This window comes from Augochlora pura, chromosome 3, assembly GCF_028453695.1.
Source record: "Augochlora pura isolate Apur16 chromosome 3, APUR_v2.2.1, whole genome shotgun sequence".
Classification (NCBI taxonomy): Eukaryota; Metazoa; Arthropoda; class Insecta; order Hymenoptera; family Halictidae; genus Augochlora; species Augochlora pura.
Genome location: NC_135774.1, coordinates 29,162,215 through 29,176,392, shown reverse-complemented (window position 1 = coordinate 29,176,392; position 14,178 = coordinate 29,162,215). Strand labels below are relative to the sequence as shown.

The following is a 14,178-nucleotide window of genomic DNA, read 5'->3' as shown; positions in this document are numbered from 1 at the left end:
GTTCGAGTGAGAGAAGTAGGTTGGCCAAAAGGGGGGGCCGATTCCGTCGTTCCACGGAAAAATTCATCCGTAATTCCCCGGGCATTAGCCAGGGGCGAGAGGGGATGGCGAGGGGGGGAGTCAGCGCGGCCGTGGAAGAATACGTGCTCGAAAACGCGGTCACCACACGCCGGCAAGCCGGTTAGAAATGTACCGGAAACAGCGATCCGCGTTCCCGCTCGTAAAGACCGGCCGCCCCGCGCCACAGCCCCGAGAGTTCTTAAATAACAAGCCGGGGAGCGGGGGAACGCTTGCTCGGCTTGAAATTATGTCCCACGCGCGCGCAAACAAACCGCGAGCAGGAAGTTCCGGTGTCCACCGTGCGAGAGCCATAACATCGATATTTTCCATTGGCATTTCTGTTACGGTGTCCGTCGAAGAGCGAAGGTCCTCCTCCGCTCGCCATTTTGTATAAATAGCGCGAACGGGGTCGGCCAGCCGTCCGACAGCGCCGGGAAAATAATTGCGCTGGGTGCAGCCGGTAAATGAGAGTGCGCGAACCTGTTCGCGGTATTTTACAATTGCGTATAACGCGAGTATTTTATTTAATCAAATTGAAAAGGCGACCCCCACCGGTGTCACGCTTCCTAGGCGAGGCACGTACGCTATGCAATTTTCAAGCGACGTCGCCCGAAAAACTAGCGACGCCATCGAAACCCAAGAATTTGAGAATAGAATTCAAACATCCAAAACACATAATTTCCTTCGTTAGATTTCAATGTCTCGCTTCCGTACCAAATTAATCGTTAATCTCGCCTTTCAAAAATAAGAACAGTTCCGTTGTTAAAATGGAACACTGTCGACAAAATGAAATGACGCTGCCGATAAACAGAATTTCCGTGTCTTGAAACGTCAAATTATACGGAAAACGATGAGCGACTTCGTCCGTGTTTTACATTATAAAAAAACGACCTCGTTTAAACGGTTTATCGGTGGACCGCCGCCTTAAATTACGTGACATCGATGCTAATGAAACGAGCGAGACAAGCGGATTAAGTAATTCGAACGATTCCGTCAGCCGCGCGCAGCGGCAGTCGAAGTGTCAAAGCGAGGCGAGCGACGTTTTCTTCGCGGGAATTTCGGCGTGCAGAACGACGCGAGCCTGGAACGGTTTCCCGGTGCGTCGAGGAGAGTCGCGGAAATTATTTAGCTGTTCCCGTGCGCGAGCACCGTCCTGTGTAGAAGAGCTTTGTGCAGCGAGAGTGACGAAAGATAATGCCGAGGTATTATTTAGAGACCGTGCACGGCGGGCGAACTTTCAGCACACGGGCGCTGAATTACGCGCGGGCTGTTTCCTTAAAGATACATGATCGCGCGAACGACGCCCGGAATTGTCCCGCGGAACTTCCTCCTTTTATTTTTTTTATTGCCGCCGTTGTCCGAAGGGAATCGAGTTTTAACAATTCCGTGGCGGCCGGACGTTAAACCGAGGGGAATGTGGGTGCGCACCGCACCGTGTCCGCTTAAACCCTTGCCGTAGCATTCTATTTGCAACCGACTGAAACTCTCTCGATCGCAATGTTTTTTCAAAAGAGAGAAATACTTTATTTATTTATTTGTACGTCTGCTTCACTGTTTAACCCTTTAACGTTTCGCGCGCTAAACTGGCCAAACTGTGCACACTCGAGATAATTCGAGCGGCGTTGTACCTTTCATGCTGTACTATAATTTTTCACGCTCGAATGCGATCGAGAGAAATGAAAATAACAATGTGAAAGCAAAGAAAATAACACTGTGAGAGTAAAGAAAAAAACAATCGTTTTATTGATATCTGTCATTTCCATGGGATAAGCTATATCATAGCGTAAGCTATGACACTTACTTATTCAAGTATAAAATATATCCTATTCGACTATTTTCTGCAATGTGCATCAAAATCCAAAATTGCAATAAAAGTTTCGATTATTTCTGTAGTTTTGTAATTTTCTTGCCGAGACAACGTTCTAAAGTGTGTTTCTTTTACATTAAAAAGAAATTGATTTCTTTTGGCCGGTCTTTTTCAAAAAGAACTGTGCATCAAGGGGTTAAACTTTGCTGGCCGCGTTAAATATCGGTGACCGTGTTTCGACGTAATTATCCCGCCCGGCAAATTCAGTTCTCTTTGACACGTCGAAAATGTGGGCGTTCCATAAACCAATAACGTCGCGCGCTTGATATGAAATGAATCGTGCTGAATTGAAATGTACTGTCGGCCGAAAGAAATGTCTCGGCTCTGCAGTTGAAACAGCTTCGTTTGCAGAGCGTTAACTTCTTGTAGACACGATTCGTTTGAAGTGTTGAGAGTACAAACTTTGTTGGACTGAGTTATGCTTTGAAAAAATAGAGAATAGGCAAAGTGAGGAATATTTTGCGATATTTTTCTAGGCGCATAATCAAACGATGCGTTGGTGACTTCTGAGATAATATATTCTAAAGTCAAAGGATTAATTGCTGGACAAAAAAAGACATAAATCTAAAAGACATTTATATTTAATTTTAATAACACAAGTTCACCAAAAGATATTTCCAACAAAATAGTTGCGTTAAAAATTGAGCTTCGATCAGTCAAAAAATACACTGCAATGATTCGCCAATGCCCCAAAGTCCGCCGATTGGTTTACAATACGTAACGACAAGGGTAGCTCCGCGGAAGCCGTGTCGCAGCCGCAAGAAAAATAATTCACGGCAAAGGTACGCCGGTGCTCGGTCACTTAGCCCCGAACGACGGCAATAATTCGAACAGAGGGGGTCGAGAGACCGCGACGAGAGCCGAGATAGAGATGGAGAGAGAGAGAGAGAGAGGCGCCAAGGAAGAAGAACCGTAGATCTACTTTAAATTCGTAATCAAGGAATTCGAAAAGCCACTTTCGCCGAGAGTGAACCGTCCGTGGAGCGGCGCCCGCGTATATACATCGCCGGTAGAACCGGAAGGGAGACGGATCGCGGGGGGAACGGGAAGGGGAGAGAGGGAGGGAAAAGAGAAGAAAACACGACGGAGGCACACGGGTGGTACTTTTCCCTCCTTCGCCATTATCTTTGCCAGTTCGTAGCAGGTGCATCGGGCCGGAAACAACGAGGGAGGGAGGGAAGCGGAGAAAAAGAGGAAACACGAGGCGGGATAGAGAGGCGGGGGAGGGAGAACACCCCCCGGGCTACCCGCTGCTGCTTTACATTTTATTGCCTGCCGTGAATTCGACCGATTTACATAAAGAGACGAGCGCGAGCGGCGCCGCGCGACGCGTCACGTCGCGACGCGACCAAAATTTTCGCGGTGTCGCGGACCACGGGAAGCCTTTCGCTCCGGGAACCAGGCGTCGTCTGCGGAACACGGCGGCGTTGTCTGCGGGGGTTTTCGAAAGGTCTCTGTAAAGTCTGCGGCCCCGGTCCCGGAGGATTCTCCACGAGAAAAAGGATTCTTGGAAAATCTCGATGGACTCTAGAGGATGTCTGATCGATCCCGGCGAACTCTAGCCGGGTCTCGATAGATTCCAGATATTGATAGAGCTTAAAATGTCCTGGCGGATCACGGAAGATCGTGATCGAGACCCGAGGACCACCGCGACGACTTTAGGAGATCCTGATGCATTCTGCGAGGCCCGTATAGATTCCCGATGACGTCGGGGGACTCTAGATAGCCTCCAGTGATTTTAGAAAATTCTGATGCGATATAGGAGATACTGTTATCGTCTACAGTATCGCGATTTACTCTATAAGATTATAGTACGCTTTTAAAAAATTCTGGTGAATTAAAAAGTACCGAATAAATTCTAAATATTTCTGAATGGATTTTGGAGATATCGAGAGATTTTAGAACAACCCAGTGGATTTTCGCAGCAAACTGGTTTAGTCTGAAACATCCTGATGGACTTCAGTGACTTCGTTCAATTTAACTACATCCTGATGAAGTTTCGTGGATTTTGGTAAACTTTATAAAATCCTCTACGACATCCTGATGGAGTTTAAAAAGTCCCGGTAAATACTAAAATATCCTCTTGACGTCTGTAAAATCCGGATGAATTTTGTATGCTTTAATAGATTTTAGAAAATATTGACGGACTTTTTCGAGGATCGTAATTGTTGCTATGAAACCCAGATGGTTTGTAAAAATTCCTGGCGAACTATTGAAAATCCTGGCAGGTACTCGAGGAAGCCTCGAGCGGACTCTGGAATATCTAATGGCTCGCAGGATACTCCGATGGACTGTTAGGAGATCCTAATTGACTGTAGAATTCCCTGACGGACTGTAGAAGAGCCCCGATGACGTCAACGCGGCCGGTGTACAGAGTATCGGGGCATCGAAGCCGGCCGATATCGAAAGGGCAACCGACTGGCCTGACCGAAACTCGAAAACTGATCGAGTCCGCGGCCAAAGGCAATTTCGTTTCCCCTCGAATTCTATTAACTCCGCGGCGAGTTTCCTCCAGGACCGTGGCCACAGGAGGACGTAAAGAATCCGCCTGGCAGAAAATGAAAAAGGCAACACGGTGACGTACGGTAGAACTTTCGGAGCGGGAACACGTCAACCGTGTCCCAGAATGGATTTTTGGTCTTTCTTCCGCGACGTGTTTTCGATTCGTTGAAATCGCATCAAGAAATATCCTCGGAACATTCTTTCGACGGGAATTTCCGTCGCGAGGCAATTAGACGGTCGCGATCTCGCTTGATTAATCCCGGCGTGCTGTAGAAACGCGTTCGGTCCACGGGTTCGTCGACGGAAACTCCGCGCGGCTCGCCCTGCAACCCGACAGCCGGCGGGAGCATATTCGCGGCCGAATTAAAGCATCGGCGCGGCGGAATAGTCGGCGCGTAACGAGAAACGAAATGTAATTGAAAGGAATGAATAATTAACCAGTTGATAGCTGCCGGACCGGCGCGGCGGCACGGTTTAAAATGGAATTTCGCGGCCGTTTTGTTGCACCGTTCCGGTGCCCCGCGGCCGAAACGTCGTCCGATGACGAATTGTGTTGGCCGAGCGCGCGCATTGATTCCGTCTGCTCGCATAATTAGTTTCATTCAACGGAAAATTCTGCGGAGCCAATTACACGCGCCATCGTCGCTCGACTACCAACCGAACCACCGTGATAAAACGTTTTCCCGCGTCCGGGGTCTCGGATTCCGCGAAAAACGAGCTCGAATATCGACAGCGGAAAAGGTCGACCATGATCAGACAAACTACGACTTTTCAATTTACTATTCAAGAAAACGGAGATCCACTCAGAAACCTGACTGCAATTTTTCATAATCAACAAGCTACTCTTTGAATCAACTAAATCCTTGTTAATCTTTACGTTCTTCAGAAAGCATTGTTTATGCATTTAGGCTTTAATCATCGACTTCAATTATTTTCATAATTTCTCTTATTTTCATAATAAAAGAAAAATGAAGTCTACTGGAACCCTGACAATAGCATGGTTTCGAAGGCAATCGTTTTATCCCGAAAACGCTCGCTCGGAATACGTTTTCACAAAGCTCGCGACAAATATATACATATTGTTCGCGAAAACGGAAATTCCTACGAGATATTCTACGGAATAGTATCGCGCGACCGGCGCGCTCGTCCCACGGAGTTCTACCCAAAAAGCCCGTGGAGCCGTCGGTTCGCTCGCAGTTCGGTCAGTTTTTCCCATAGATTCGACCGGTTGTTGGCGAAACGGTGGACAGCGGGAGGCCAGGACACCCGGTATGCCGTGATTTTCCGTGCGACGCGCATAGAACAGAGACGGGGACACAATGGTATATTCTCCTCCGGCCGGTGTATCGCTTTCGAATGTCAAGCGAGCTTTGTTTCGCCGGTTGATGTAGTGCCAGGCATTCCCCGTGCAACCCTGTTAATCTACCCGCACATCTACGCCCCCGTTGCGCAACCCCCCCGACGGGCCCCCCGTCGGCCGCGCGGCGGCGGCGGACACGCGCGTACACCGGGACCCCGCCGTCTACACGAACTTGACCTTAATTGGATCCTAGGCCTATTGACCTAACCAGACAATGCTGCGCGCACACGCTGATACGATTACGGGGCACTCTGCTGATACCACGCAGGTATCGTGTTCCGATTAACGCGCGAGTCTCGAATAATTGCGGGGAATTACTTTCGGGTGGACGCCATGGATCGATCCGCGGCAGACCCTTGGCCCGCCTCGTGCATCATTGATCCGCCATTTCCATATACATGTTTCAATCCTACGGCGACCACGTGGCCACCGCCGCCGCCGCCGCGTTTCCTGCGTCCCCGCATTCGTTCTCGCGTCAAGACAGCCTCCGTTTTTATCGGTCTCCTCTCCTTCCCTCCCGGTTGCTTCCCGCGGCGTTTCCAATTTCACGCAATTAAACGGCCTTTAATGGCACTTTTAGCCGCTTCGCCTCTATTAGCACTGCGAAAATGCGGGACCGATTTCCCGGGAACCGTGTCAATGCAATTTCGCTGCAATTTTTGGCGGAATCCAGCGTCCCGATGCCGTCGGTTTATTCCGTTTTTCATCGTTGGCCCAATTTCCCTGCGTTTCGCGAAAAGAGGATTCCAAAAGCGATATGTCTATTTTGTATATTCTTTGGTAAAGTCTTCGAAGAAAGCAAGCGATCCCGTAAAGGTGAAATACTCTTGAATCAAATCTCTCAAACGGTTTTTATCAAAAAGAAACACAGTTTAAAACGATGCCGGAATACCCTTTGCTAAAGTCTTCTTGAGAAGAGGTCTTTTCCAAATAGAATCACAGCTGAAACAATTTTAAGAAACGCCGAGTGCGATCCGCTCTTTAATAGAATCTTCTAAGAAAATTTTATTTAAATAGAATCACGGCTGAAACAATTCTATAAAGCACTTAGCGCAGCACCTTTTGACATGGAAAATCCATTCAGATTTTTGGTGACTTTTATTAATTAATTAAGTAATTCAATTACTTTTATAAGTAATTAAATTGATTATACAATGTAAAAATACTGTAGCATTATTTCCGTCTGATTATAATTCTTTAAAAATGCAATCAAATTTCCGCGTATCTCCTCATTTTCATATTCGGTACACGCGAATCTTATTTTCTGCATAAATGTCCGCAGTCTAATTATCATATTCGTCGCAAGCAATAAACGCGTCGAATAAATTCATCGTTAATGCATATCCTCGCAGCTTTAATACACGTAAATTAAACGATATAAAACCCGTCACTCCTAGCGATAATAAAATCTTCGAAGAAAGATTTTTAATAAAATAAGATTTTTATTAAAATTTTTAATAACATCGTAGTCGAATCGTTTCGCGGACTAAATGGCCCGAAAAAGTATTACAGTTTCCAATCACAAGAAACGAGCAGTTCGCACCGCTTTCGAAAAATACCAGAACTGCACTCGTCGGCCTATCTAACGCGAGATATACAAATAACACTGTGAACAAAAAGTAAGGTGAATTTATTTACAAAATGTAAATTCTTTATTTATTCTTTCTTTATTTCTTTTTTCCTAGGTTGGTAGGACTGTCTATATAACATTTGCCAAGCGTCTGTTTGTCGAAAGGTTTAATTATCTCCGAGTTACACGTGTTTTTGTAAACAACGAAAAGTCATTACGATAATGCACCACGTCATACTGCGTTGGTTCTTCGCGACTTTTTTCCCAAATACTCGACTCGTATCGTTCCGCAACCCCCGTGTTCGCCTGATTTGGCTCCGTGCAATTTCTGGCTATTCAGCAAACACAAAAGGCCAATGCGGGGACGCCGTTTTGACTCGATCGAGGAGGTAAAAACCGAATCGAAGAAGGTCTTGAAGGTTATAGCCGGAAAATGACTATTCCGACTGTTTCGAGGACTGGAAAAATCGTTGGCAAAAGTGCGTTTTATCGGCCGCGGATTACATTGAAGGGGATGAAATTGATTTGTAAGAATAAATAAAGAATTTACATTTCATAAACAAGTTCACCTTACTTTCTGTTCACAGTAGTATATCCAATGATCGCGGAGAATAAGAAGCTCTCGCGGTGCTAAGAAAGTCCGTCCACCGACGGTTAATTCCCCTGATTGCCGCGTTCGCACGCCGCGGGAACAGGGTCGCGGGCGCGCGCGTTGCTCGCCTAATTTTTCCGTCACCGGTTTCTCGAACAGCTTCGAGACCGTAAAGAGCTGCGACGAGGCTCTTTGATCGGCCGCCGGAATAAAGAGTCATCGTGTGTAGCCGCGATTTCTCGAGTATCCTTTAGCCGACGGTTTCGGCCGCGCCGTTGGTCGCGCGGCAGCTTTTCCACCTCGGGGGCGCGAAACAAGAACAAGGAAACAGAAAACGTGCTGCCGCCGACCCAGCCGGCTACCCCGAGTTTCGAATTACTTTTCTTTGGTGTGGCGAGAGTAGGGAAAACTTACTTGTCGAGCGCCTTCAGTTGGAGCAGCAGCGGCTGGTCGTCGACGCCGCTGCTGGCGTCGCGACGCATCCGGTTACGATGATGTCTCAAGGCCGTCGTATCGTAGGAGGCCACCTCGTAGTACCCGATGTACGAGCTCTGGATGATACCTGTAACATTGTTCCGCTCGGTTATGCTTCCCGTCCATACCGTTCCGCTCGCTGGCGAAACGTGCGCCGGGCGAAACAAGTATCGGCACGCGGGTTAAATTTTAAATCAACTTTCAAATCCGGCCCGACGACGAAAAATCAACACACCCGATTTACCGAGCTCCTCGAATGACAGTATTCATCTTTAACGCGTATACATGTACATATATCGCTGGAATATTTACTACCAGTTGCATAACGAATAAATTGCTGAATTAATCGGTAAATTATCGAATACCGAATTATCGGGCGCGGAACTTACGAATGCACGTTTATGAGATCCGAGTGATCGTAAATGAAAAAGTTAGCGACCTGTCGACAGTGTTCCGTAAACCCAGCGTTAAATTGATCGATGGAAAAAGTTAAAAGCGTTCTATTCTCGTTCCTCGCAACAAGAAAATGAAGCGAAAGTATTTCCGTTGACTGTGAAAACCCTGTTAAAAATGCAGGTCGTTCGGTCGTGTTTAAGAAACGTTATCGCGTTATCGGGGAGATACGAATCTGATTAGCTCGGAATCGACGCGACCGCTTCCGATTCGTCGGTGTACAACAGATCAGAGGACGCGACGAGACGAGACAAAGCCGACCAGGCTGAGTGCAGTTATAAGTTTCGGCGGCGACGCGAAAAAGACGTTCCCGGCCTCGTTAAAAGTCTGGAGAATCGAGTAACGAGGTCGCACACGGCCGCGTCGTCGTCGTCGTCACGTAGCCGTCGCGGGGAAGCATCGAATTACGGGGGAGTGCTCTCGTTAACCGAAACCCACTCTTCTCTGTTTATGGTCTCTCGATAGGTACCGATCCGGACAAAGAGAAACTGCTCGGAGCGATTTCGTGGTGTTCTTGCAAAATTCGGGGCCGCGCTAGCCGTGGGCGAGGGGGAGGGGTGGGGGTGATGGAGGCGGCGGGGGGAGAGAACTTTCACTGTCGCCGCCGCGGTGAACAAAGATGCGGAACTTCGATCGAGAGAATAGAGAACGGATACGCATTAGCGGGCGCCTGATCCGTGGCACGATCGGTAGAGACCGAACCCTGAAACCTCGCCGTAATCCTTTAGAAACCGAGCCACAATCTGCGACCAACTTCGCGCTCTTCGGTTATTCCGTTTTATCTCTCGCCCGATAACTTTGTAATTCCATTCAATTTCTTTCCTCCTCTGTGAACGTTGTTTTCTGTCGCGACTCGGCGGACGGATAATTTAACCTTTCGCGGTGGACGTTGTTTTTAAGCCAAATTTCACTAGTCTTTTATACGCGTAATTAGCTCTTTGCACTCGAATGGCGACAATGAGGTGCCATTAAAATTGTTATAACACGTTCTATAATTATTTTTACAGATATAAAGCTCAAATTGAAAAAGTTGTTAGAAATGTAACTGCTATAAGAATTGTAAGACTCGATTTTATATAAATAGAATGCATTTTGTTATGCAGTATGGAAATGCTACGAGTCAGAGAAATTACTCGAATTAGTCTTCGACTGGAAAGGGTTAATTACTATAAAATCTGACATGAAACAGTGACCCTTTTAATACTATTTTAAATATAAGCAAGCGTGATAATATAAAAATTATTTTTTAACGTGATACAACAATTATTAGTCATCTCCGTGTCATCATTCGATTGCAAAGGGTTCCTATAGCGAGCGAATAAATAAATAAATAATCGTCGACCACGGGGAAATGAGCGCGCGATCATGTCATTCCCGGAATCGCGTTCCCCCGCTAGGAAATTACTTTCGGCGTAAGTTGTTCGAAGAATTGTTGCTGCGGAGGCGCAGGCCGTGGTTGCTGGTTATTTTAATACCGCGCGGGTAAACAGCGTAAGAAGTTATAACAGGGAACTTATGTTCGTGCCACGAAGATCCGGAGGAAATTACCTATGGGATCCGGGGACCTAACTGCAATTGCACAGATTTTCGTTTCGCGCTGGATTCGCGCTGCTTTCGTGTATTATTTCAAGAACAACTGGCAACAGGTGGCGATGCACATTCTCTTTCCCACGTCCCTTTTTGCTTCCTTTATTTGAATTTGTTCCTTCATTGAAAATATTTCCAGCCCCGTCCAGACGCGCGGGGTTCCCCGCTGCTCGGCGCAACGCGGAGAGGAACTCTCCGCTGTGTTGCGACCTCCTTCAGAAGGAGGTCTTATTTATTTCCCTCGAATGGTAAGCGGCGAGGCGACGACTATTATAGTACTTTGTTCATCCGAAGTACAATTATTTTACGATAATTACTCGTGTCTTTTTATTTCTTTTCTTTCGCCTTGTTTTGAAAATATTCGAAATGATAAAGGTAGCTTGCTAAAATTGTAACTTAATCCTTCGCGATTAATATTCTCGTCGGAAGCAGTAAATTTATTAAATAGGGAAATTTTGTTCAAATATCAGAAAGAATCGCGTTATTTTCAGCCGGACGATGTATCTTTTTTCAAAACGAACAAGCCGTTGAAAGTTCCGCGCAACGACAATAATCGCTGGAAGGGTTGACTCGGAACGGGATGCCGGAAAATCAAGAGCGTAGGAGAGAAGGAGAGAAGGAGAGAGAATACTAGAGAGTGGGAGAGTGGGTGGGAGAGGGCTCTGGCGGCCGAGGCATCGTGTACTTACAATTAGAGTACCATTCGGGGTCGCGTTTCCATTGTTCGCGGTAAGCACCGATCAACAACAAAGGATCCGAGCGGGACAAAGCGTCGAGTGTTGACTATTAAAGCACGCGCGAGCTCGCCGGCGTCCGGCGGCCGATTCCAGCGTCGCGACGCCCCGTGATCGTCGTTCGGCTCGCGGATTACGCAACGGCGTCCGATAATCTAATTACCTTGGCTCGTTGTCGACGCCTCGCGCCCCCGACAGAACCGCGCTCCGGAACGATTTCGCCGCGCGCGAGATTTCGCATCGGGAATCTATCGAAACCCCTCCTCCCTCCGCTTCGGCAAGTTATACGCGCGTGCCTCCTCTACGCAACACGCTCGTATTCCGTCCTCGTAACGGCCCGCGATTTGCCGCGAGAGGTAAAACCGCCTTCGGGGAACGTGAGAGCCCGCGCTCCGATACGTCCGCGGGAAAACGATGCGTTTCCCCTTTTTCCGGAGTTTCTTATAATACCGAGGTCGGCCTTCGCGGACCCTTCGAGAGACCCTTCGGTAGGGAAACGTACGAGCGCGGCGCACCGGCTACGGAATAAAGTTCGGAACCGTGGGACACGCGCCGCGCAGTATGTGCACCCCGTATCCGTGCACGTTTCGCCCGGGTTTTATTGACGAGTTATGGCCGCGGCTTCGCAGAGTGAAATTATTGCGGGCTGCTAGAGGACCGGGCCGAGCGTTGTCCCCGATTCCGTATGATAGAGCTCCCTTTTGCGAGAGAGTCACTTGACTTTCAGAGCCGCTCGAACGGTATATGAGAATCGATCTTCTCCAGGCAAATTAGAACGGCCCGATACCGCGCACTTTGATCCCTTGATTTATTGTCCGACTATGCGGCTGGCCCGTTATCGAATCAATTATACCCGTTCCCGAATTTAGAAGTATCCGCCTCGCGTGGGCTCGTTTCGCGCGAACGGAACTCGCCTAAATAGAGCACGTAAAGAAGAGAAAATGTTGCATACTAATGATGATAATGCGAAACAAAAAAGATAATGAAGATATTTTGAAAAACGACAGTACATTTTATTGTCAGAGACTGTAATCTAAAACGATCGAAGTTTCCTTTTTAATCAGCATAAACTCGTCATCTTACTTGTGGACACTTGTAACATTCTATTAATTTTTGTGGAAATTCGAGGACTCGTCGAATGTTGAATCAACCTCTACAATGACGTCTATCATTTTTTTAGCAAATTGAGAATAAATCATGGGACAGGTGTACTCTATCAGCGACCGAAAGAGAACAAATTTACGACCCCCCGCCCCTTTCGAACCGAGCACCGATTCCCATCTGCAACCCGTGCGTTAACTCCGCCGAGACAACAAACAGCAGCCTCGGACGGGATCCGTTTCGACGGCGACAAAATAACTCTGTTGACGAGCCGAAACCGAGCAGCCCGCGTCCGCTACGGAAATTCCGGGCGCGCATTTTTCCCCGGTATCTCCGTCGCGAAACGAGTCGAAATGCCGACCGACGACCGAAGGAATTTGCGAAATCCGTAGAAACGATCTGATCCCGGTCGAAGTTAGGCGACCGGCTCTGCGAGTGTGGAACCGTTGAGTCAACAACCTCCGCGTATCCCCGGGATCCGGAGGAAGGGGGCCCTCGCCTCAAGGTCTCTCTCTCTCTCCCCGCAAGATCCACCTGGCCGGCGGGTCTCGAAGTTTCGTCAGAGAGCTCGTTAATGAGCCGTCGCGGCGCGCTTGTCTCTTGCGGAGATAACGGTGCCGGTTTTCTCGGGGTCGTTTTACGCGCGGGAATTCCACGAGATACATATATATGTACATATATGTGGTGTGTATACCTGCGAAATCGCGGGGATGACTCACCTGTGTGAGGTGGTACGGGATGGAGAGGCGAGGCATGGGCGACGATCGTGAGGCAGCCCAGCGTCGCGAAGATCATCAGGGGACCACGGAGCGAAGAAGAAGACGGACGTCCGTTCGCCGGGTTCATGGAGGGGATCATCGCGGCCCGCGGGGCCCGTTTGCGTTTGCTCCGGCTCCGGGTCGGGGTCCGGGCCCTCTTTCTCCTCCGTTTCCCCTCTCCCCCCTCTTCCTCCTCCTCTTCCCCTTCTTCGCCGATGGCCAGGGCCGTAGCAGGCATCGGCACGGGGTTCACCGGCCCAGCAACAACTAATGGCGCTATCTGCCTTTCGTCGTACAGCCGACCACCGCGCTTTGCGAGTCACTCGCCAGGCTCATCTCTCTTCCTCTCTCGGCCTCTCTTCGCCCGCCTCTCTCCCGCGATCCGTCCCGGTTCTTCTTCTCCTCCTCCCCCGCCGCCTCCTCCTCCACCTCCACCACCACCTCCTCCTCCTCCTCCTCTTCCACCTCCTCCAGGGAACACGGTTCCGCCACGTCCTCTCTTTCTCTTCTTTCTCCTCCGTAGGTCGCTCAACCTTTCGACCCTACCCCGCCGCCGCCGACGCCGCCGCAGCAGCCTTTTTTTCTTTCACCCGGTCCTCTATCCGCCTCACCTTCGACGATCGGCCACCTCTTCGTCCTCCGCGATCGATCCTTCCGCGCCCCACGCCCTTCTTCTCTTTCTCCTCTTCTTCGACGTCGTCGTCGTCGTCGTTGTCGGCTGCGTCGTCGTCGCCTGCAAGGAAAGAACGGACCGAGATTAATTTACGAACGGCGCCGCCACCACCACCCGCCTTCCTATTTTTCGAAGGCTTTTCGGCTCCTCGTGAAAATTCCGCCGGGATACCACGGGGATCGATCCCCGTGCAAACCAACCGCGTCTACGATGCGGTCGCCGCGATTCCTAGCTCAACGATCGATGGATCCTCGATCAAAACTTTAGACGATCCGTGTTTTTTTTATAGCAACGTGTTTTCGAAGATTTTAACCCTTTGCGCTCGAGGACATTTTAACAGGAAATCGGATATAACTTTTCTGGTATTTCCATTTTAAGCGTATTTTATATGTAACAAATTAACTCTTGTGATTCGTAGAAACAGTTTCATGTTTAAACAATTTTTTT

The 14,178-nt window shown here is 48.6% G+C and overlaps 1 protein-coding gene across 1 annotated transcript in view; it reads right to left on the bottom strand.

Annotated features, from left to right (window-relative positions):
* The window catches only part of LOC144467606 (disintegrin and metalloproteinase domain-containing protein 10), a 59,741-nt gene extending 46,310 nt beyond the window's left edge, over positions 1-13,431 (bottom strand). Inside the window, exons 1-2 of the mRNA XM_078176493.1 lie at positions 13,020-13,431; positions 8,366-8,513 (exon numbers count right to left, since the gene is read on the bottom strand). Of these exons, the coding sequence (XP_078032619.1) occupies positions 8,366-8,513; positions 13,020-13,296 (425 nt within the window). The 5' untranslated portion in view covers positions 13,297-13,431. The remainder of the gene's footprint in view (positions 1-8,365; positions 8,514-13,019) is intronic.
* Between the last annotated feature and the right edge of the window lie 747 nt (positions 13,432-14,178).